This window comes from Felis catus, chromosome B3 (genome assembly GCF_018350175.1).
Source record: "Felis catus isolate Fca126 chromosome B3, F.catus_Fca126_mat1.0, whole genome shotgun sequence".
In the NCBI taxonomy this organism is placed as follows: Eukaryota; Metazoa; Chordata; class Mammalia; order Carnivora; family Felidae; genus Felis; species Felis catus.
In genome coordinates, this window is record NC_058373.1 from 61,015,276 (window position 1) to 61,039,854 (window position 24,579).

The 24,579-nt window shown below is 49.8% G+C and overlaps 1 protein-coding gene across 1 annotated transcript; it reads left to right on the forward strand.

Annotated features, from left to right (window-relative positions):
• The first annotated feature begins 513 nt into the window (after positions 1 to 513).
• Positions 514 to 23,711, forward strand: PLA2G4D (phospholipase A2 group IVD). The gene is made up of 20 exons (XM_011283072.4): positions 514 to 652; positions 4,984 to 5,056; positions 5,223 to 5,359; positions 5,947 to 6,078; positions 6,795 to 6,835; positions 7,179 to 7,221; positions 8,556 to 8,619; positions 9,019 to 9,146; positions 9,918 to 10,028; positions 10,156 to 10,193; positions 10,374 to 10,509; positions 10,829 to 10,965; positions 12,154 to 12,376; positions 18,839 to 18,956; positions 19,368 to 19,505; positions 19,747 to 19,854; positions 19,995 to 20,186; positions 20,464 to 20,630; positions 21,513 to 21,699; positions 22,789 to 23,711. The coding sequence occupies exons 1-20, from the start codon at positions 608 to 610 to the stop codon at positions 23,013 to 23,015; spliced, it is 2,445 nt and encodes an 814-aa protein (XP_011281374.2). The 5' UTR covers positions 514 to 607; the 3' UTR covers positions 23,016 to 23,711.
• Positions 23,712 to 24,579: the final 868 nt, after the last annotated feature.

Consider the following 24,579-nt stretch of genomic DNA (forward strand, 5'->3'; position numbering starts at 1 on the left):
AAGGAAAGGAGTGAGGGTACAGTTGAGGGTGAGGGGCTTACAACCAGAGTCCAGAGCTCTTTAGGTTCTGCACAGGGCTGGCCACCCCAGCATCCCCAGGATCCTGGCGGCAGAGAGCTGCCGAGGAGGTCTGGCCTCTTGTCTCCTCTCATATGCTCAGCCCTCCTCTCGTATGCTCGGCCCTCCTCCCTGAGAGGCTCATCTGGCTCAGGCTGGGGCTGGGCTGCAGTTGCCACAGTTCTGTCCCTACCCTGGCCCAGACCTTCAGCCTCAGGGGAACCAGCTTCCTGCCACTGCTCCTAGGACTTGTCTCCCCTCCTTGCTGCATCTGCAATTCTGATGCTCCATGTCTGAAAGGGGTGCTCCACCTGCGGGCCCTGGAGCCCTGCCAGAGGTTTCTGGAGATGCTGGTTGGCCCAGCCTCTTGGGGAAGAGGAGAAGGTGCTAGGCTAAAGGAGTGACTTGGGGAGGTGGAGCCCCAACCTGTTTATAGGATCATGGCTCCTCGGAGCCTGGCAGATTCACAGTCCCATTCCCTTGGAAAAGTTGCTGCCAGCCAGCAAGGGAGCTGGCATCTTGGGAGGAGCTGGAGCCTGGGAGTGTCACTATGGAAAGACTGACAACTAGGGGACCACCTGGCCATCCTCACCAGGTAACAGTGTTGCCAAGCCCTTGGGCATCGCTCAGGGCAGGGCCTGGGGCCAGGGTGCATTCTGAGAAGGCTGACATAGCTAACACGGAGGTAATTCTGACCTCTGGCAAAGGCCTGGGTCCCAGAGCTGGGGTCTCAGCCTAGGCAGAGGCCAAGGGTGGGAAGTAGAAGGTAAGGGATTCTGTGTTTGGGGATGGGGAGTGGGTGGGGTGGATAGATGATCAGCTCTCATAAAAGTAGAAGGCCTGGGAGACCAGAGCCTTCCCTCTCCACTGTGAGTGATCAGCCAGTAGCCCCCTTAGAGGCTCTTACCCTCCTTCCCACAAAAGCTCACAGGCTGCATCAGAGAACACAGTGGCTACGTGTCACCAAAGGATACCCCACCAGGCCCATAGTTCACCACTGCAGGTAGTGAACTTCTTGGAAATGGTTGGGGCCAAGGGACCACCCTGTGTGTCTCAGGAGGCCTGCCAGGCCAACTCCCCACCCGCTGCCAGTTACTTCCCGGGCCCAAGAGATGAGGCTGCAACCAGGCCAAAGAGGTCAATAAACGACTAGCCCCACTCCTTCCATGTGCTTCCCCTTAGCCCAGATTTGTCTTCCTCTGCTGTGGACCAAGGCCAGAGGGACTGGCTCCTCAGGTCTCCCCTGGTGCCCCAGGCAGTGGCCATGACAGGGGCTAAGTGTGCTAAGCACACTGTCCTGAGGCATCTGCCTCATTCTTCAGACATTGCCAGGTCTCTGGAACCTTGACCCTGAGACCCAGGCCTGAGTCAGATCCAGTCCAGCAGTTCCAGACTGGTGTTTCTGCAGAAGACTTGCCTGACTCATGCCAGGGACCAGGCAATCTGGGGAAGGATAGAGAGACACCCCTCCATTGAAGGATGACACCTACTGCCCCAGCCCGTGTCAACCTGAGGTCTAGAAGACCACCCCCTCCAAGGTGGATATTAGTGAAAACGCCTTGATGGGGGGCTGGGAAGAACCCAAGGCTGCCGGAGCTGGTGGTGGAGGGTTTGGACAGCCCGGGCTCAATCTCCTCCTCCCGTCAGGAGCTGAGCCCCTGAGCCTACAGCCTCCAGCTGTGGAAGTTTCTGAAGTATCTGTCTTCATCCTCGTCTCCCTGGGGAAGGCCGGGCATCTTTTCCTGCTACCCTCTGCCTGCTCTAGGCCCAGCCCAGGGGCAAAACTGAAGCTCAAGGTGCAGTGGCTCTGGGAGCTTGAGTTGGCCCACATGCCTGGAAAACACCTTTCCTGCAGCTGATGTTGTTGGGACTGACTGAGTCCCCAAGACCAGACCCTTAACCCTCAGCCTTCAAGTCGGCTCCTGGGGCAGCCTCAGTAGTGGCCTCACCCAGCGTCTTTCCTGCTGGAAGAGGGAACTGGAGCCTACCCTGGCAGCAGGAGCTGAGCTGGCAGGACAGGCGAAGCATCCAGGACTTGCTCTGGAACGTGCCTGCTGTGAGATCTGGGAGCATCAGCTCAGCATGACTCAGGAGACACGGGGCCTGAGGCTGTTCCTGAAGTTTCCAACCTCCCTCTCTCCAACCTCCTCTACCACACAGGTCCCTGGGTGCCAACAGGGGGAAAGGCAGCCTGCTCATTTTTCTCCTCCTGATGAAGACCCCATGGTCACACATACTCCAGACCCCTATACGGGGACTCTAGCCCCCTTAAACTTCCTTGGGTCATATCTCCTGTCTTGAGCCGGGGTCAGCACTGAGTCTCTCCATAGGGAGGAGGCTGGAGGAGGCCCTGGGAGAAACAGTGGCTGACACTCTCAGCAGGGAGGTCCTCCCAGGATCTTCCGGGAAGCTGGGCTGGGTGTCCTTGCTGGAGAAGCTCTCCATAAGCATCCAGGGTCAGTCATCAATTAAGGATTGATGGGATGATTTCAGATGGGAGGACATTTCAGAAGGGAAGGGGAAGCCGCAGTGCCCTCAGGAGAATCCTATTAGTTAGTTCAATATTCATATTGGTCTAAAACAAATCTATGAAATTCTGCTGTCTATATATCCACAGGGCAGTGGGGGAAATTTGCATGCTTTTACAAAGAAGCAAAGTCCTGGGAAGCTAGAACAGCACAGGAGATATGAGCTCTGGCCTTAAAGATCTGGGTTTGAATCCTGACTATGTCACCTACTAACTCTGTGACCTACGGCGAGTTGACCTTTCTGAGCCTCAGTTTTCTCATCTGTAAAATGGGAGGAAAGCAGAATACTATCTTGTACTATCTTAGGAGGTTGTCAGGAGGATACATCAAGTTGGAATTACATAACATGCTTAGTACAGCACCTAGAAATATGACAAGCACTCAATAAACAGTAATAAGAGCAATTATCTGGAAACTTTACTTTTTTGCTAAGCATTCTACAGGTGTTAACACATTTAGCCTCTACTAATTCCACTACATGTGAGGAATTGGAGGCACTGGGAGGTTTAGTGACTTGTCCAGGGTCACACAGCAAGTAAGCAGAGGACCAGGGTTTAGACCCAGCTATCGTGGCTGGGAGCCTGCCTTGACCACCCCACTCCACCTCCCTCAGTAGTAACTAGTCACTGTAATTACTGTCACAGCCCATCCTCTGGTGCTCTGCAACATTGATTGTTTTAGGTGTGACAAGAAATAGGGTTTCACCCTGGAAAAATATCCCGCCAGGGAACAGTGGGCTTTCTGCGATTGAGAGGCTTTTGGTGACCAGAGAGAGAAATGGGCAACAATGCTCAAATTGGGCACGGTGACTGGCTGGAAAGGAGCAACTGGGGACGCTTAGAAGCCCCATGTGGCTCTAGAGCAGCCCACAGGCTGTGGCCTCGAGAATGAGGGGGAGCAGGGGCTGCCTCTGTCCTTGCCCTGTCCTGGAGTGGGGCATGGAAGCACAGCTCCCTCCTGGGCCCCAGGACCCCAGCCAGCACTTCCTCTGTCCAGGCAGTGATAGAATCTGGGTGCAGGGAGGACATGGAACCAGGTGTCTAAAAAGCCATAACATATCTACCATTTATAAGCTCTGGCTTAAGACATGTAGTGTCAAAGTGTTGCTAGTGTCACTGGAGTTAAGCCCCAAGAAGGGAGAAACAAGTAGGCCTTATAGGGGGTTCGGGGTTGGTGGGGGGGGGGGTTGGGTATCACGTATGCTCTGCCAGAAAGCTGACAGGAATGACAAAGATACTCAGCATGAAGGCGCAGGACAGTGATGTGGGGACCCACAGGGCACTGGTCCTGAGCGACCCTGCTGTGGCCCATTGTCCTTTAAGTTTCTCTGTGGGAATAGAGAGCTGGTCTGTGGACACTGAGGCAGCCCCCAGCAGGCAGCATCTGTGCAGAGCTGAGATGGGCCCTGGGAGGAGACTTCTGGATCACGGGCACAGAAGGGACTGATGGTGGGAGGGCACAAAGCAAGAAAGCTCCTTGGTGTCATCGCAGCACTATCTCCCCACCACATGAGGCCGAATGTCTATCATGCAAGCACAGTGTCACCTCTACCTCAGCCCGCAGGGACTTGCTGTTAAGAACCTTGCGCAGGGTGCCCAGTAGCAGCTCCATAGCCAGGCCTCAAGAAGAACAGAAACCCTAGGCACCCGGGATCTAGGCAGTGGCAAGGCCCTCAGCAGTAGGGATGTGAGGATAGCCCCCGGGTGCCCTGTCCCAGCAGGACTTGGTGCATCCTACTTGCCTACTGCTTGTCCTTCACCACCTCTGCTCCTTTTGCCCCTGTGCGCTTGTGCCCACTCAGTTCCTTCTTCCTCCTCACTGGGCTTTTTGTCTGTGGGCTAATGTGGCCTCCCCAGTGCCTTAGTTCACAATGGCCTCTTGCTCACGGTAATGGCCTGATGCTCTTGGAGTTTCCTATTTCACACTCAAGAGAGGGTGAGTGCCCATGGCTGTCACAGATGACTGGGCTTCCCAGGGCCCAGCCTCCCTGGTGTCGAGTCCCATGTCCTGTCCAGAGGGTTGAGGGGTGCTGAACGGCAGACTCACATGCTTCACCAAAGGGCTGCCCTCTCTGGGGGCCCTGGGTGGGGGGCAACCCCAAACTGACATGTCCAGTGTGGTGGCCATTCCTTGGCCCTCATCTCCCTGCTTTCACCACCGTACTGTGCAATCCTGTCCCTGAAGGGGAGGGGATCCCACAAATTCCACCCCCTGGGTGGCCTGCCATGCCTTGACTGCTACAGCCTGGAACCACAGCCCCGAGGACAGTGGTGGGCACAGGCTATTTGGCCCCAGAATGCCATGCAGCATCATGAAGCATCTTAGGAGAAACCTCAGCACAGACTGGTGGGCTCGAGTTTGGGCGGGAAGGACTGAATAGTCTGTTATTTCTCTCCAGGTGGAGGCCTCTGCTTGCTGGCGGCTTACTGTGAAGGTCCTGGAGGCCAGGAACCTGGGCTGGGCTGACCTGTGTGAGTAATGGTTTCCTGGGCTCCAGGGGTGCAGAGATGACCAGACCCTATGGGAAAGGCCCAGGCGAGAACCTGGGGGCTGGGCTGGTTGTGGCAGGAACTTAGTGAGTCCCCTGGAGAGGAGTGTAAGGAATTCTCTCTGACACTGTTCTCTTGATGTTGGCAGTGAGTGAGGCAGACCCCTACGTGACCCTACAGCTGCCCACTGCACCTGGGACAAAGTTTAAAACCAAAACAATCACCAACTCTAGTCATCCTGTATGGAATGAGACCTTCAGTTTCCTGATCCAGAGTCGGGTCAAGGTAAAGGCCAGGGCCACCCTCCTAAGGACAGGCTATATCCTTCTTTTGGAACACATTTCCCTCCAGGGCTCAGTCGGAGACACTGGGGAGGTGTCCTTGTTCCCAGCCTGGATACGGCTGTGTGGGAGAGAATGTGTGACCCAGCAGCTGGCTGTGAGTCTGACCTCTGGCAAGTTGCTGGTCCTCTCTAAGGCCATGTGTGGAAGGGAGACAGGAAGAATCCCTTCCTGATGGGGGTTGTTGTGAGGTTAAATGAGATAAATGCATGGAAGCTCCTGGTACATATGGTGCCCTGGGGGACCAGCAAGCTGGGGTGGCGGCGGGGGCGGCGGGGGTGGGGGGAGGTTGGAGGCGAGGAAACACTGAAAGGATTTTATTTTTTATAAAAAACAAAGGGTGGGGGAGATTAGGAACTTTGCTGGATTTCCTTTTACTGCTTTGAAGTTTTACTATCCTTTTTATTTAGAAGTACAAAGTAGGGAGGCATAATAATCTTTCCTGACCCTGGACATCAAGTAAAGTTTCAACAGGTGTGAAGTACAGTAATGAGTAAATAATGTGTCAAGTTGCTGTTCTCGGGTCCCTAGAATATTCTGGAGCTAAACGTCTATGATGAGGACCCAGTCACGGAGGATGATGCCTGCTTCAAGATTCTCTATGATGTCTCAGAAGTCCTCCCTGGCCAGCTGCTCCAGAAGACCTTCTCCCTGCGTCCCCAGGTGGGTGGGGGATCCCCTTGGGCCCCACCTCTCTCAGCTCCAGGCGGAGGAAGTTACAGTTTTGCCTATCTATTGGGATGCTGCTGGGTTGAATTCGTTCTGGAAAGATGGCGACCCCACCCAGAGATTGACACATTAATAGGAAAGGAAAAGGCTTAACTAGACTGTTACAGACTGAATCACTCCGTGGAGGGATTTTAGTCATCTTTGGGAGGAAGGTTTCAGTGGTGAACAACTTCCTAATGTCCATCAAAACACAGCTCAGGGTAACTAACTCTTGGGGCAGTTGTGGGATCCATCACTCCTGCTCACTGCCTCTGATCTCCTGTGGTACCCAAGGCCTGCTTTATGAAGGCCTCTGCTCTTTCTCCAGCAGGTAAGGAGTGGGAAGGCAAGGTTCTGGGGTCAGGTTCCCCACAAGAGGAACAGGAGATGGGCCCTGGGTGTCCTTAAGCCTCTTTAGGCTTGTGCTCATCCCTCTCTTCAGCCCTGCCAAGAAGAGAGAACTGCTCTCTGCAGACTTATCAGCTGTAGGTAACTTGGGCAGGTAGACCATCTTTCCCTAAGCCTCAATTTCCTCATCTGTAAAGTGGGAAGAATTGTTATACTGTGCATCCTTGAGACACTGCTCGAGATGAGACAGTGCATTGTCAAAGAACTGTGTCAACTCCAAAGATATGTGTAAATGTTGATGACTTGTTTATCTTTGATTTCAGGGACAGGAGGAGCTGGACGTGGAGTTCCTGATGGAAAAAACGTGAGTAACAATCACACAGTCTGGGGAGTGTCTCAGGACCCAGGATTTATTTAGGGAAATGTCTTTGACCCAGATTCTCCATCCCTCAGTCCCCACCCCTGCCAGTCTGGGTGAGGGGTCTTAGAGGAAAGTCACTGCTTCCTTGGCCCCACTGTCCCTCTCTTTCCTCACCTTGCACTTTTCAGAAGCACCTCCCTCATGAATGGTACCTAGGGCTTAGGGTCCCTCAGCATCTCCCTGGGGAGGCCCCAGGGAGGCTGGAGGCTGGCCTGTGAGGGGACAGCCCAGTGCAGGGAGTATTCACCTTTGCCAGGCTGAGCTCCCGATGTCTTGATTTTTCCAGGTCAGAACGCCCAGAAAACCTCATCACCAACAACGTCCTTGTGGTAATCACTCTCCTCAGGCTTGTAAGGGCATCTGAGGGAGGGGCCCCAGAGCTGAAACTGAGGTAAGAGGTGCAGAAGGGACAGGCAGGGACAGAGGCTTGTGGTACTACCACCCCTGGCCTCCCAGCTAGGTGGTTACCGGGGCTGTGATCAGGGGCTGGGCTTGGAGGGGCCAGGGCCTTCAGGGAATATGGAGAGAGAGAGTTTGAGGCTCTGCTGAGAGGAGGTTGTAGCCCAAGGCTGGATGGCTGAGGGAGTGTGGGGGGAATTTTAGGTGTTCCTGACAGTGTTGTCACCTGTGATGGACTTAAGTTCTCAGCCTTGGAAGGTGGTGAGCGAGTCATGAAGGCCAGGCCGGGCTGGGGTGTTAGTGCTGAAGTAGCAGAGGCTCAGAGGGAGTTTCCAGTGTGGTTGCTTCCAATATGGGGGCTCTGGGATAGCGTCAGGGGGTCAGTCAGCTCCTCCTTGAGACACTGGACAGTCCTGGTCAGCTCTTCTAAAACAGAGCAAGCTCACAAAGCTGCAGTGGTAACCAATGCACTTTCTACTCAAAGCTCACAGGTGAGCAACACAGCCATGACCTGCGAGCAGGGCTGGGCCTAAGGTGAGGTAAGGCACATAGAGTCCCGAACTGAAGAAAGCATTTACCCTCGGGGTTGTGCAAGTGCCTGTTTGATGGGCTAGTATCACTTTTACAAATGCACGTTAAAATCATCATACCTAGGCAGCTGCTTTTTATCTGAGTGATGGAGACCAGTGGTGGGTTGATAAAGTCAGCAGGTCTACAGGAGAGCATCGGTAACAAGAGCCGGGTGGACTGTGGGTGTCAGCTGACAGGCATTACAGAGAATGAAAGGCATTACAGGCTCATTTGGCCAGCAGGTCAACAGGAGGACAGGCTGGAGGTACCTTCATTGTTAACATTGTAAAGGCTTCTCCAATCATAGACCAGTGGTTTGCACGCTACTGTTTGGGGGCAGTTATGGCAGAACACACTCTCCAGATTGAGTCCAGAGAAACACAGAGAAGAAAGAACGGTGTCTGAGGCTTGGGTGGCCTTCAAGGATCCCCGATGTTTGGCAAATCTAGGAAAGCTGGGGGGTGGGGTGTGCAGGGTGGAGATTGGACTCTCCTGGCTGCTCCAGAACACCTGACTTGGCAGTTGCAGCAGATTAGAGGTGTCTCGAGTCAGGGGTTCTGCCTCCAGTCCCACTCTGGCCCTCACTTCCCATCCTGCGTGTGGTGGATTTGGGACAGAGGGGTTCTGAGAGCAAAGCCAAGGAGACCTCAGCTTTCCCTCCAGAGCCCCCTGCCCATGATGTGGTCTGCCCCAGGCCCGAGAGCTGTCATGCCTGGATGTCCATCTGGTCAGCATTGGGAGCACAGCCACGGTCACAGGTGAGGCCTGCTCAGAATCAGGTCTGGCTTCTGCCTGAGGGTGGCTCAGAACCAGGTCTGGTCTCTGCTAGATGGGGTGACTGGAAACCTGTACAGAGTGGGAGGTGAGCAGCCGAGCAGAGCTTGCCTCTTTCTTCTTGCCTGCACTGGACAAGGGCAACAAGTCTCCTCTGGGCAGGAGGGTCCCCTGACCTGGAGGAGGCTATGTAGCAGGAGGTAGGAGTCCCATGGGGGTCGTGGGGCCCAGAAGACTGGGGAGGGCTCTTTCCAGAATCCTGTCTACCGGCCCGGGCTCCCAGGCCTTGGCCAAGTTCAAGCAGCACTGCCGATTTCTCTGGGTCCCTGCCGAGATTCCTGGCTCTTGTTCCACTTGTGCTAATCTGCCCATTTTCTCCCTAGATCAGGATGAGCTGGAGTTGGTGCTGAAGGGCTCATATGAAGACACACAGACCTCTGCACTAGGCACAGCATCCTTCCGCTTCCACTACATGGCAGCCCAAGAGGCAGAACTGAGTGGGCATCTGAAGGTAGGTCTTTGCTTTGGAGCTCTCCCAGCCTTGGGCCAGCTCGAGCTGTTGTGGGCCCCTCTCAGGCCAACACCAGGCTCCTGTGGCCTTGCCAGCCTCCCCCAGTTAGACACTAAGCCCTTGGCAAGACAGGGAAATCACCAGGAGTCTCAAGTGGGCATGGGGGCTGTTATGCCTTGTCAGACTGTCTGAACTTTTCAATGGCTCCTGCAATGATGCTTTTAGACTAAAATCCTGTATCTGTGCCCACAAGGCCTGGCCCTTGCCCACCTCTGTTGCCTCATCTTGGTCCACACTCCCCCTCTTTATGATGCTCTAGCCATACTTGTCTCTTCTTGCTTTTCTAACATGCCAAGTGCTTTCTCTCTTCTACCTCTGACTCCTTTCAAGGCTGCCTGATCCTCTACTTCCTCTTTCTCCTTTTAGATCTCAGCTCAAATAGCACCTCTTCAGAGAGGCCTTCCTTGACTCCCCATCTTAAATAGACCCCACACACCCCACCTTTGGTTATTGTATCATATCACACTGCTTTTTTCCTTTACAACACTTACTAACATCTGTTCATTACCTAATTCATTATAAATTCATACCATAATTCAGTTAGAACCATAAATATTAGCAGGAATTTTTATAATTAGTAATTTTAATTACCATAATTATAATAATTATAAATATTGTGATTATTTTCATATTATCAGAGAGGGACTGTGTCGGGATCACTCTCTAGATACTCAGTAAGGATTGGCTGAATGAATGAATATTTCCCTCCAGAGGTTGGAAAGGAATGCCTGGACTTCAGACAAGTCAGCTGAGCACCTCACTGTGCCTCTAAGGTCCTTGGCCATGGGAAAGGAGGTGACCATTAACGTTCCTGCTACGAACGTAAGTGGCTTCAACTGGATGGGAAGTGCCAGTGAGAATAAAGATGGGGAGCCCAGGCCCCCAGGGTCTACCCACTTTCCCTCCAGGGTCTGGGACATCCTAGTTCAGTCTCTTGCTTTGATTTCAGGCCCCAGAAGTGAGGCTGCAGCTCAAGACTGAGGGCTGGTAAGGGACATTCATATCTGTGGGAGACAGTGAGGGATGATCATGGGGCAGGGGAGAGCTGTGCAAAGGCTGGCCTTTGGGGATGGGAGAAGGGAGGTTATTTGGCATCTGTTGGGGGCTTGACCAACCAGTGGCTGAGCTATGTGGTGTCCCCTAACTCTTGGATCCTCTACTGCCCAGCCCTAAGGAGCTGGCTATGCACCTGGGCTTTGATCTGTGTGCAGAGGAGAAAGCTTTCCTGAGCAGGAGGAAGCAGGTGGTGGCCAAGGCTCTCAAGCAGGTCTTGCAGCTGGACAGAGACCTACAGGAGGATGAGGTTTGGGGGTGCAATACCTTGGAATGACCTTAAGGAAGTACCTGATTCCTATGCCCTCCCTAGACACTCTAGTCAGCAGACATGGGAGTGGACATGGAGCGGGGTAGGGGGTGGTGGTGAAGGGGGTAAGCTCTGGGGTTCTCACTCTCTTTGGGGATCTGTCCGGGGCTGAGATCTGTCACTTCCTGGGGGAGGGGCTGGGTACTAGCTCTAATCCCGACTCCAATCAGGCCCTGGCCATGAGGTCCCTTCCCTGGAGCCAGGAAGTAGTTTCATCCTGAGTCCTTGCTAAGCCAGCCTATTTTTGTGTGTGGTCCAGGTCCCTGTTGTGGGCATAATGGCCACAGGAGGAGGTGCCCGGGCCATGACGTCTCTCTACGGCCACCTGTTGGCCCTACAGAAGCTGGGCCTCCTGGACTGTGTGACCTACTTCAGTGGCATCTCAGGCTCTACATGGTGAGGGCCCTGGGGACTGGAAGACATAGATGATCAGGTCCCAGAGGGGAGTGGAATAGACACCAGGGGAACCTTCTCTGTGAGGAAGCCACATGGGTGTGAGCAGTCCAGTCTGACGGGTGCCAAAAGTGACTTTCTCAAAAGGGAGGAAGTAGATGTTACAGAGGTCCTGCCATGGGAGAGGCCTTGTAGGACATCATTCCATGCTACCGAAGAGGTGTAAGGCAGCTGATTCAGAAGGAGCTGGGTTTGAGTCTCTGCAACACCACTTCCTGGGCAACTTATTTCCTCTGATTCTCAGTTGACTCATCTCCAAAATGGGGGTAATAGTAGTACATACTTCATAGGACTGTAATGGGACAGCCCAAGTAAAACACTTAACATATATGATAAGTACCAGGAACTCCAAATTGGTAGCTCTCTTCTCTTTAATTGTTGTTACCTCATTAAATCCTTATAACACTCCCTAGGGTAGTTTCTCTTACTGCCCCTAATGCATAGATGAAGAAATTTAGATGGAGAGATACTATCTTGCCTGAAGACACCACTGCCTCCCTGTATCTGACTCTGCCTATGATGAGGTGGGGCTTTTCACTGTTAGAGATTCACTCCTTTGAGTCTTACTGAAACGTGACTTTAAGGAGTAAAAGAAGAGTAAACTCTGAGGAGTTTAGGTGACGGCTGTTGACATGCAGCATCTTAAAGGGCTTGAGGACAGGCCCATGAAGATGGGTGTAGGGTCTAGATCTGTTCCATACAATGTGGTAGCTGCTAGTCACCTATGGATAGCAACCACGTGAAATATGGCAAGTCCAAACTGAGATGCATTATAAAATACACAAGGATTTTGAAGACTTAGTTTGAAAAATATAAATTTATGTCAATTTTTTATGTTGATTACATGTTGAAATTACAAATTTTAGATATATTGAATTAAAATATATTATTAAAATTAATTTTTACTAGCCTTCTCTTTTTCAAAATGTACTTACTAGGAAATTTCAGATTACTTATGTGACTCACATTATATTGGACAGCGCTGATCTGAGAGAAAGCCCTGAGACACATTCTCTAGATGGGCAGGGCCTTAGCTGCAGGAGTGCCACGTTGGGAGAAGTGGGAGGGAGGTGTTGCAGTGACCCAAGCTGGGCCTCCGTCTCCCTCCATATTGTCCCTTTATTCTCCCAGGACAATGGCCCACCTCTACGGGGACCCGGAGTGGTCACAGGGGGACCTCAAAGGACCCATCAAATGTGCTAGAGAGCACCTGGCCAAGAGCAAACTGGAGGCCTTCTCCCCAGAGCGCCTAGCAAGCTACTGCCGGGAGCTGGAGCTGCGGGCTAAGCAGGGCCACCCCAAGACCTTTGTGGACCTGTGGGCTCTCGTGCTGGAGTCCATGCTGCATGGCCAGGTAGGGCACCTGCTTGCCAGGCAGGGCATGTGTGCACCTGCGGGACCAGGGCAACCTTGCAGTTAGTCGTGTGTGCATTTCCCACAGGTTGAGGGAGATGGGGATCTGTGGTTAGAGGAAGTAGGAACCACAGTGTCTCAGTGTCTGCCCTACTTTGGGATGCTGCCTTTTTGAATCAGGCTATTCTTCAGTTCATTGCCACAAAATAGAAATGTATGGATCTCTCAAGAGTGTAGGGACCAGTCAATGCCAAAGTCAGTTCGGCAGTGAGACGAAAGTCTCATATTATGTTTGGGGGTCAGAGAGATTGCTTGAGCAATTTTTATTTTATCAATACTGCAATATAGAATGTATTCTTCTTCTATATCTTCATGGCAGTGTTAAACGCACAGACTCTGGAGCCAGATTCCCTGGGTTTAATCTCAGTACCTCTTACTAGCTATATGTTCTTATGCAAGTTACTTAACCTCTCTGTGCCTCAGTTTTCTCATTTGTTCAGGGGGGATGAGAGAGAGGGGAGACTTAGTGAGAACAGTTCTCACCTCAAGGCGTTGTTGTGAGCATTCTGTAGTGCTTTGGGATAGAGTAAGCATTAAGTATTAGGTATTATATTTCTTTACTGTTATTGTAACACCATTAAGACAAAACTGAGGGTATACATTTTTTTTTACATTGCTTCTTTTTAAAAAAAAATTTTTTTTAATGTTTATTTCTGAGACAGAGAGAGACAGAGCATGAGCGGGGGAGGGCAGAGAGAGAGGGAGACACAGAATCCAAAGCAGGCTCCAGGCTCTGAGCTGTCAGCACAGAGCCTGACACGGGGCTCGAACTCACAAACCATGAGATCATGACCTGAGCTGAAGTCAGTCGCTCAACTGACTGAGCCACCCAGGCACCCCTTTACATTGCTTCTTTAAGGAAAGTTTAGTAAGTCAACTGTTAAATCTTACATTAAGTGATATTGAAATCAGTGATTTTTTTCCCACTATTGTTTTACCACATATAATTATGCAAACGTTTCTTTTAAAGTATGTGGAACAACTAAAACACAAAAGGTCAGCATTCATAATTAAAAGTAAACTATCAAATATGTTAGCAGAGAAAGGATTCTTGTCTTTCTTATTTTTGGGAATCAGGAGTTTGACCAGGAAAGATTCTTTATAAATGAATGAGTGCCAAAAATGGCCTTGCTTTGAATTTTTCTTTAAATGTTATTCTTGCTGGCAAGCACAATGCTATTTGGAAATTACCAACCATTCTTGTTTTGTATTTATTAGTTTAAAAATATTCATTATAAAAATCAGTATTTCTTATTTAAATATTATGATAATCTTCAGATTATCAAGATATAAAAATCCTGATAAGAAAATGCATAAAGCAGAAAGAATAACGTAATGAATATGCACAATCTCGCCAACCAGCCTCAGAAATATAATGTTACAGAAAGAGTTGAAGCCCCCTGTGGCTCACTCCCCAGTCCCATTTCCCTCCCACCCCAGAGGAAACCACCATCCTGAATTTGGCTTTACCATCACACTCCTATCTTCGGTCTCACACGTTATTGTATTGTATAATACAAAACATAAGTACATAACATACTTTACTTTTATTGTTTATCTTATTATACACCTTTTATTATACATCCTTAAGAAAAATATAATGTTACTTGTACAAATGGTTTTGTACAAGTCCCCTTGGGCACAAATGTTAGAGATTCTCTGAGTCTTGAAGATACACACCCAGCAGTGGACTTATCAGGCCATTGGGCACATGTATCGTTTGCTTTCCTATCTATTGCCAAATTGTTCTCCAAATTGTTCTCCAAAAAGGCTTCATTAATTCACACCCCTACCATCAATGTATCATGGTTTCTTTTTCTTACGTGCTCTTTAAAATTTTAATTTTTTGATCATTTTATGGGTGTTATACAAAATTTTGTTGTAGCTTTCCATTTCCTTGATATCGATATATTTATTAATTAATAGCAATTAATATTAATAATTAAGAATATTTAATATTCAATAAATATTTAATTTAATATTTAATTTATAATATCTAAGTATAGAATAGAATATATAAAATATATAATATATAAATTAAATATATAATTTAATATTTAATAAATGTTTAATAAATTTAATAATTAATAAATAATAATTAAAATATCTAAATATAATTTAAATATAAAAATAATAAATATATTTAAAAATAATTAAAATAATAATTAATATGAATATATTATTATCCATTTCTGGATATTAATCCTTTATCAGTTCTATTAGATTTTGACGCATAGTTTTAATATATTCCAGTGTCTCATTATGTTCTTTATTAGGGTCTTGCTAGAGAAATCTTTCTCCCTCCTAAAGTTATAAAATCTCTTCCTATATACCCTGATTAAAGTGTTAAAGATTTGTTCTCCACAATTAGGACTTTAATCTACTCAGAATATGTCTTCAAGTATTATGTGGACTTGAATCCATTTTTGTTTTCCTATATGGATAGCAAACCTTCCTAATGCCACTTGTTCATTCTTCTTTCTCTACAAGTCTGCATTGCTACTTGTCTCACTTGTCAGCTCTCACACACTCACGGGACCCTTCCTGAGCTCTCTTCCATTCGAATGGGGCCGATTCCCTGTGCCAACACTACCCTGGCTTAGTGACTCCACATTTGTGGTACATGCCGGTATTTGACAGGGCTGACCTACCCCCACCTGCCACCTTGGTTTTTCTCAGAATTGTCTTGGCTCCTTTTGGGCCTTAGCTCTTCTATACGTGTAATGCAATCAGCCAGTCAAGTTTCATGGGAAAATTTTTGGAATTTTTATTGAAACGGCATTAAATTTATAAAACCAATGTAATTACTTGAAATATTTTTATTTTATTAATATATCCTGTGTATTGTTTAGGTCTATTATTTAAGTTCATGTTCTGGTGTGAGGATACAGTGTTTTATTAGTGGCTTTCCCGTCTGGTGGAGGTATAGTTACTATAGAGTTGGGAGAAGCTTCTTTTAAGTTTATTTATGATGTGCTATAAAATGCAGTTTGATCTGAGGCTATAAAGAACACTTTTATTTAATTACCCTTTGATTGTCCAGTAATGACTTGGTGCATGGTTTTATGTACAAGGTTTATAGTCTTTTTTTAAAAGACAAACTTAATAAGGTTTTGGGGTTTTTGGTTGTTTTTTTGTTTTTTTTTTTTTTTTTTTGGTTCACAGGAAAAAAATCTTATGATCTTGTTGAACAATGTGTCCTTAAAAATGAGCACTGGTGTGGTTTTAAAATTTTTATTTCAATATTAAAGCTTTTCAAATAGTCTTTTTTTCTTAGTTATCATGCTTTATCTCTTAAAGCTAACATTCATTGTATGCTTTTTAAAAACTTTTTAATGTTTATGTATTTTTGAGAGAGAGAGAGGGAGTGCAAGCAGGAGAGAGGCAGAGGGAGAAGGAGACAGAGGATCCGAGGTGGGCTCTGTGCTAAGAGCAGACAGTTCAACGTGGGCTCAAACTCACAAACCATGAGATCATGACCTGAGCCGAAGCCGGACACTTAACCAACTGCGCCACCCAGGCGCCCCCGTTGCATGCTTTTTAAAATAATTATTTAGGGGCGCCTGGGTGGCGCAGTCGGTTAAGCGTCCGACTTCAGCCAGGTCACGATCTCGCGGTCCGTGAGTTCGAGCCCCGCGTCGGGCTCTGGGCTGATGGCTCGGAGCCTGGAGCCTGTTTCCGATTCTGTGTCTCCCTCTCTCTCTGCCCCTCCCCCGTTCATGCTCTGTCTCTCTCTGTCCCAAAAATAAATAAAAAACGTTGAAAAAAAATTAAAATAATTATTTAATCAGAAAAATGTAGTATGTATTTCAAATTTAAGTTTCTGGGTAGAAGCATTTATTATCTCCCTGCTATACCAATCCATGGCTCCAAAAGTCATTTTACATGTCAGAAAATAGAACTCCATAACAAATCACAGTTTCATTAATATTAAGTATTATTAGAGAAATAGTATAACCTGAACTTTACACAGAACGACGTTATTAGTCTACACACTTCTATAATATTGTCGTGGTTTTGTAAAAACCTGCTTGAAAATACACCAGTTATAATCAGTGCTTCTCAAACTATGTCTCTCACACATTTTTCTTTTATCTTTTGCTGGCAAGCACTGAACTGCTTAGAATCTACTCACCATTCCTCAGGAAGAAACTCAGTTTTTCTCATGTTTTCCTGAGTTAAGAAGGTCTTACGTGTTTTTCTTCAATTCTAGACAGAAAGGCTTTGCCTTTAGTTCTGCCCCCTCCACCCCCCCCACCCCAATGCAGTGCCTAGGCCACATGAACCCATGGCCAACACTGCACTCAGCTTCCACACCTCAGGGAGACTCCTGAGTCATCAGAGTGGTGCTCTGAAGGGTTGGGGATGCTCATTTGGAAACTGGGGGTCTGGAGATCCAGAGGCTTGCCACCACTTCCTGGTGAGCTATTAAAAGGAAAAAGAGGGGCGCCTGGGTGGCTGTCAGTTAAGCATCCTACTCTCGATTTCCACTCAGGTCATAATCTTACAATGGTGAGATTGAGTCCTGCATGGGGCTCCATGCTGGGTGTGGAGCCTGCTTGGGATTCTCTCTCCCCCTCTTGCTCTGTTCTCTCTCTTCCAGTCTCTCTGTTCCTCTCTCTCTCTCAAAAAAAAAAAAAAAAAAAAAAAAAAAAAAAAAAAAAAAGGAAGAAGAAGGCTGGGTATTATTTCAGGAGATGGTGGAGTGTGCTGACCCTCTCCCCCAGGTCAGAAATGGTTCATCTGGAGTAAATAAAGGACACATTTTCCCTCATCGTACAAGACAAAAGAGCAGACAAACAGGATGCCTAAATAAAAAGAAGAGAATTGGAGAATTATTACCCTTTGAGAAGGGAAATTGCAGGTATTGATCAAGCTCCCCCTCTCTTCACTACATACACACTTCACACCTGAGGGACTGACTTGTACGTATGACAAATAGGGCCAGGGGCTTAAGCTGTATTTGGGGATTCTTCCTGTGGTTTCCCTAGAACTCAAGTCCTATTGGGCACTAGTGCAGAACTAAGGGAAAAGATGATGCATCAGTGACAGAGGACTGCAGGGGGAAGATGGGGTACACCGGGCGTTGGGGGGGCGGTCTCCTCACTGGAAAGGTAGGGCTAGCATCCTGGGACGTACATCTGCTGATCATGAGAATCACCTGGCGAGACCAAAGAAAAAGCAAATTCCTAAGTGGTTTTTGCTGATTCTCAGGAGGAAACCCAGGAATCTGTATGTTTAATTTAGCACATTCTCCAAGTAAATCAGATCATAAGGGCTGATAGGGCAGTTTGGGAAACCCCTAGGTCTGGCTACTGAGTGCGGTGCCTTCCAGTTCAGAGGGCCTAAGAGAGGGATGGTGTGTCTGTGTCTGGCAGAAGCAGCCAGGACCTGTGGAAGCCTTGTTCCCCAGGTGGGGCTCCAGCCAGCCACCGCCATTAACCTTGCTGATGCTGGAAATGAACCCTATTTGCATCCTTGGTCCGGGATAGAGGGAGACCCTTCTGTGCTCCTAGAACTCCGTGAGGCTCTGCGGAGGCTCCTCAATAAGGCGAGCCACAGTCCATGCCATCAAGGCAGAACTTGGAGTTTTATTGAAGAGAAAATTGGAAACAGAGGCAAGACTAATCAATGGGGTACAACTTCAACTGTGCAAAGCCGGAAAGAAGGGGGTGAAGAGGGAGAGGCAAGGATGACCGGAAAGCATGTTGGAAGGGCTGAAACTTGAACTGCATCCATGTGAATCTAGAAGGGGCAGCCCAGGGGCGCCTGGGTGGTGCAGTCGGTTAAGCATCCGACTTCAGCCAGGTCACGATCTCGCGGTCTGTGAGTTCGAGCCCCGCGTCGGGCTCTGGGCTGATGGCTTGGAGCCTGGAGCCTGTTTCCGATTCTGTGTCTCCCTCTCTCTCTGCCCCTCCCCCGTTCATGCTCTGTCTCTCTCTGTCCCAAAAATAAATAAAAAACGTTGAAAAAAAAATTTAGAAGGGGCAGCCCATCCCCCGACAGAGCTTACAATGTGTACTGAAAGGGGATTCCTGTGTCCTTTCTGGAAAGCAATGTATGTGTGTGTGTGCCTTTGTGTCCATGTGTCAGGGTCCACATCCACTCCACCCTTCAACCCATAAGGATGGGGCCAACGGAATCATAGGAGCAGGGGTAGGGTATTGCTGTTGACACGGTAGTCCTTGTGAATGGCATTCTTTTGAGACATATGCAGTGCACAACCTCCATAGTCCTCCATGGTGACCCTGAATCTGGTCAGAATATGAGGGTGGGAGTGTAAACTGGATGGGTGCACCCACCCATGCCACCCAAATTCCAGCGGGGAGCTGCCTCCTCGCCCTCAGCCTGTGCCTCCAGGATGCTCCCTACCTCACTTAAGCCCTCATGCCTCCCACCCCAGGTGATGGATCAGAAGCTGTCGGAACAGAGAGCTGCACTGGAGCGGGGCCAGAACCCTCTGCCCCTCTACTTGAGCCTCAACGTCAAAGAGAACCATCTGGAGACCCTGGACTTCAAGGGTACAGTCTTTAGTCCTGTCCACACTACCCTCCAACACACACACACACACACACACACACACACACACACACACACACACTCATACACACACGTACGTGCATACCTCCTGTGCACCCAGCAGGCCTTCAGAGGATTCAAACAGGAAATTCCTACACAGAGTGCTCAGCCTTCTGGAAGGGAGGAGGTTCTGATGGGCTAATGAGCCAGGGAGCAGAGCCCACTCTCCTGGTTGTGAGGTAGTGGGGATGTGGTCAAGGGGCTGGGTGGAGGAGTGGTGAGCCCAGGAGTCAGCCAGGCAGAGAGGAGGCTAAGGCCTGTGTGGGGGGGCAGTGTCTTTGGCCCCTGTCAGAGCTGGGGCTCTCCTCAACCCACTCTCCTCTCATTCCTGCCTCTTGCTCCTATTCCTACAGAGTGGGTAGAGTTTTCACCCTATGAGGTGGGGTTCCTGAAGTATGGAGCCTTTGTGCCTTCTGATCTCTTTGGCTCTGAGTTCTTCATGGGGCGGCTGATGAGGAAGCTCCCTGAGTCCCGGATCTGCTTTCTGGAAGGTGAGTGGTGGTCACTCGGAAGATTCTAGCCAGTCCTGGGCCAGGCCTCATTGCCCAGACATGATTCCCATACTCGGGTCTGGCAGAGCCCCTGGAGGTGGGGGAAACTGGAGTTGGGCTGTGGGGAAAAGCCATTGCAGGGGCAGCCCACCTGACTCCCCTCTTCCATCCCCACCCTCCAGGTGATGGGAGGCAGGGTGCTGAGGCTTGAGGGTGACTTCGGTGGGGGTTTGACCTTCAGGTATCTGGAGCAACGTTTTGTCCCTGAACTTGCTGGATGCCTGGTATGACCTCATCAGCTCTGATGACACCTGGAAGCAGCATGTCAAGGACAAAATTAAGAACCTGGGTGAGAAGGGGGGACAGTGCGAGGAGCCTGAAATGAGTCTACTTCCTCTTCAGGTGCTTGGGGGAGGGCACTGTCAGAGGGGAGGCAGGGCCAGGCATTTCCAGGCCTTTCACTGGACCAATGTCTTTCTCTGAACCCAGAGGAGTCTCCTGCCTCCGTGAGGACCTCCTCACGGCTGGAGGCTTCCTGGCTGCAACCCGGAACAACGCTGGCCAAGGTATTTAAGGGCTTCCTGACAGGCAGGCCGCTCCACCAGCATAGCTTCAACTTCCTTCGGGGCCTCCAGCTGCACCAGGACTACTATAGCCAGAGAGACTTCTCCACCTGGGCAGGTAAGGGCCCCTGCCGTGTATCCCCAGGTGACAGGCTTAGGCTCCCAGGTGGAAATGGACCATGGCTAGGGCCGGCGGGGGACTTGGAGGGAGGGGGGGGTCATAGCATTCCCTTCTGGGGTTGGCCTGTGGAAGGTCTTGGGAAGGGCTAGGGTGGTGTGTGCTTTCAGGGAGTGATTCCAGAAGTTAGAAGGGGACATGGAGGCAAATGTAGTATGAAAGGTAGATGATCTGTGTTGGAGAGGCTGCCTCTGACTATCACTGCCTCCCCCATCAGACTGTGAGCTAGACTCCACCCCTGGTCAGCTTACGCCTCAGGAGCCACAGCTCTGCCTGGTAGATGGCGGCTACTTCCTCAACACCAGCTGTCCCTCCATGTTCCGGCCAGGCCGCAGACTGGACCTCATACTCTCCTTCGACTACTCCCTATCCTCACCCTTTAAGGTGAGGATACCTCATGGGAACCCCAGATACTCTCGTCAGCCAGGCCATGCTCCAGGGGCAAGCAAAGGGCCACTGGGCCACTGGCCCTGACTTCCTGTGTCCCCAAGGGGAAGGAAGGGTGACAGGCTCTAACCCACAGACTCCTGCCAGGGTCCTTGGTTGGGAAAGGCTATGAAGGTGCTGGGGCCCTGGGCTCCCAGGACAGGCAGATGGGAGGTAGCTCACCACACCCACCTCAAGAAGAACAGCTAGACAGAACTGGGAGGAGACCCTGACCTGTCCACATCCATCCTCTCAGGCCCCCCTTGGGGGGGGGGACCTAGGAACAGAAGTGGGTCCCCTACTGAGGCTTTCTAGCCTCTGGGATTTCAATAACCCAGATTAAAAAAAATTTTTTTTTTTAATGTTTTTATTTATTCTTGAGAGAGAGAGAGAGAGAGAGAGACAGCATGGGGGGGGGGGAGGGGAGCAGAGAGAGAGGGAAACACAGAATCCGAAGCAGGCTCCAGGCTCTGAGCTGTCAGCACAGAGCCCGACACGTGGCTCGAACTCACAAGCCGTGAGATCATGACCCGAGCCAAAGTCGGACACTCAACCGACTGAGCCACCCAGGTGCCCCGTGAATAACCCAGATTTGAATCCCAAGTGGGAGCAAGGGTGCTAGGTCTATACCTCACCTAAAGATTTTAACCAAACAACATTGAAGACCACTGGAATCCTTCGCCTCCCTCCAAGGCACTAGACCCCACGCAGGTCAGAACCAGGTTGTCTTGACACTGAGCAGTCAGTTTGGGCTAGAGCTATCGTAGCATTTTCAAGAGCACTGACCTGGGATGACCAGGAAATAGCTGGTTCTCTCTGGGCCCCCCTCTCCCCAACCAGACGCTGCAGCAGACTGAGCTGTACTGCCGGGCCCAGGGCCTGCCATTCCCTCGCGTGGACCCCAACCCTCAGGACCAACACCAGCCAACAGAGTGCCACCTCTTCTCGGACCCCACTCACCCTGATACCCCTGTCCTGCTGCACTTCCCACTGGTCAATGCCTCCTTCAAGGACCACTCAGCCCCTGGTAAGGCATCCCCTCCCTTCCTAACAGCCTGGCAGCCTGGACCCTCAGAGGCACTGCCTGGGTCCTTCCCAGCACTCCTGTAGCCAGCAAAGGGAGGGGGTCTTCAGGCTAGTCCCACCCAGTTTTGGACATGGCAGTGTGCTAACTTCTGTTGTGGGTGCTGCATCCTCACAGGGGCTCTCTGTTGGCACAGTCACTGTGATGCTGTCCTCTGTCATGACCCCAGGCACTCCCTAGCTACACCTGGGCTCCTCAGCAGTCCTGGTCCGTGGTGGTGTGTGGGAATCCCTGTACCAGAGGTCTGTGTTGTCCCCCCGTCTGCAGCCATCTCCACCTGTGCTTAGGCCCCACCTTGTTGGACCCCTAGACAGCCAGGACAGAGAGGCCCCAGGCCCCTTGCTCTCAGATTCCCCTGAAGCTACCTGAGATTTCAGTTGGCTTCTGCCCTCCCACCCCAGCCCAGCCTGCCGTCTTTTCTCAGGAAGCTGGGACTCCACTCTGGGGCCCCTGAAATGTAAACCCTCATCACAGGCCTTCCAATCCTCACCTCCTGCCAATGGGTCAGACCTTTAACTCCTTCTGGTGGGAAAACTTAACTTCTGCCTTTGTACGTTATTCCTGGCTTGCTGGTTCCCATTCTAATTCCAAACCTTCCCGCTCTACCCTTAACAGGCTCAGCCCACGTTGCGGAATTCTCTTTCTCTCTCAACAAAGACTGGTTCTTACAAAGCAAAAATCCCTTTGGTTTTCAGACTCTTGGCTGAATCTTTCACTGACCTGACTTTGTTGTCCCACTGTTTCCACCTTGCCCCTGAAGGTGATACAGAGAGATACTGTGAGTTTCCCTTTATAGTGGAAGTGCACTGCTATGAGGAAGTGTGGGGAGCAGCAAACCCTTCAGATCTCAAAATAGTGTGTTTATATACTAGCCACATTTATATTTCTGGGCAAAGGACATAGAGGGCAGAGGACAGCAAGGAGCCCCTTCAGTGAGGAACAGCGCCCCCCTGTGCCCAGTTGCAAGGCTTCATTCTGCCCACCCCTGGAGGCCTCTGGGTCCTACTCCTAACCCCTCCCCTCTCCGGACAGGTGTCCTACGCAGCCCCACAGAGCTCCCAGCTGGCCAGGTGGATCTCACTGGGACCGCCTCACCCTATTCCCTATTCAACATGACCTACAAGGAGGAAGATTTTGATCGCCTGCTGCAGCTTAGTGACTACAATGTACGGAACAGCCAGGATGCCATTCTGCAGGCCTTGAGGATGGCCGTGAAACACCGGGCCCTGGGGGCCAGGCCTCCAACAGCACAGAATTGAAGCTGCTCAGGGACCCGGCACCCTGAAGACCCTCCAGGGGCTGAGGGCTTAACCCGAGCGCAGCTGGCTACAGCCACAGCCCTCCAGCCCTCACCGGGCTGGAGTTGTGGGCTGTCCCAGGCCTGGGCTTCTTCGGCAGCCAGTCTCACGACCCAAATTCTCCCTCACTTTCATCGCTGGCTTGAGAGGAGCTGAAAGTGAGCTCTTCACCAGACCAGAGTGTTGAATAGCGGTCCGACCGGACAAAAGTGCATGTGTGACTACTTTCATGCTGAACAGAACAGATTTGGGGTACACGCTTGAGGCTTGAGACTAGGAGTGGGGACAAGCAGGGCAAGGGATGGCCTGACTGAGAGGTGGCTCTGGGTATCAGGAATCACAGTATGTCCTGAGAGTCCCCTCTTCGTCCCCCTCCTCCTTTTTCTCATCTTCCTTTTATACTCTTTGTAAGCAACTTTAGTGAGCTATAATCCACATACCACATAATTCATCCATCTGTAGCGTATGACTCTGTGGTTTTTCCTTGTGCGGCTTCCACCGTCATCATTTTGAGAAGATTTTCCTTCCCCCGGAAGGAAGCCCCTCATCCCTTAGTTGTCAACGTCAACCCTCCCTCCCCAGCCCTAGGCAACCACTCATCTACTTTCTGTCTCTACAGATTTGCTTATTCTATTTCATATAAATGGAATCCTATAATATGTGGCCTTTTGCGTCTGGCTTGTCTCACTTAGCGTAATATGTTCAAGATTGATCTACATTGTAGCAGGTATCTCTGCTTCACCCCTTTCCAAGGCTGAATGCAATTCCGTTGTGTAGATGGTCCAACTTCACCTAATGGTCATTGGTTAATGGGTCCTTGGGTTGTTTCCACTTGTTGGCAGTTATGAATAATGCTGCTATGAGCATTCATATACACACTTGTATGTGGACAGTGTTTTTCATTGCTTTGCATGTATACCTAGAAGTGAAATTGCTGGGTCTTATGGTAATTTTCTGCTTAGCCTTCTGAGGAACCGCCAGCTAGTTTTCCAAAGCTGCTGCAACGTTTTCCATTGCTGTCAGCATTGCACGAGGGTTCCAGTTTCTCCACATCTTTGCTGACACTTGTTATACTCGTTATTTTCTGTCTTTTGCATTTTAATTGTCCATGTGGGTGCAAAGTGGTATCTTGGTATCTTATCAGCATTCCCCTAATGGCTAATGATGTTAAGGCTCTTTTCACATACTGTCGGCCTTTTGCATTTCTTCTTTTATCTATTCAGATCTTTTTGCCCGTTTTGACTGGATTATGTATCTTTTTATTATTGTCAGAGTTCTTTATATTTTCTACATACAAATCCCTGATCCCTGATATATGATTTGCAGGTCTTCTCCTAATCTATGGGTTGCCTCTTCACTTTCTTGATGATATCCTTTGAAGCATGGAAGTGTTTTTTATTGTGATGGTGCCATTTATATTTTCTTTTGCTATTTGTGCTTTTGGTGGCATATTTAAAAAAACCATTGTCTAATCCAAGGTCATGAAGATTTACACCTATGTTTTCTTCTAATAGTTTTATAGTGT

Coding starts and splice junctions, on each gene's coding strand:
- PLA2G4D (XM_011283072.4), top strand. CDS start 608: ATGGAAAGACTGACAACTAGGGGACCACCTGGCCATCCTCACCAG. Junction 6,079..6,794: donor CCTTCTCCCTGCGTCCCCAG/GTGGGTGGGGGA, acceptor CTTTGATTTCAG/GGACAGGAGGAGCTGGACGT. Junction 12,377..18,838: donor AGTCCATGCTGCATGGCCAG/GTAGGGCACCTG, acceptor CTCCCACCCCAG/GTGATGGATCAGAAGCTGTC.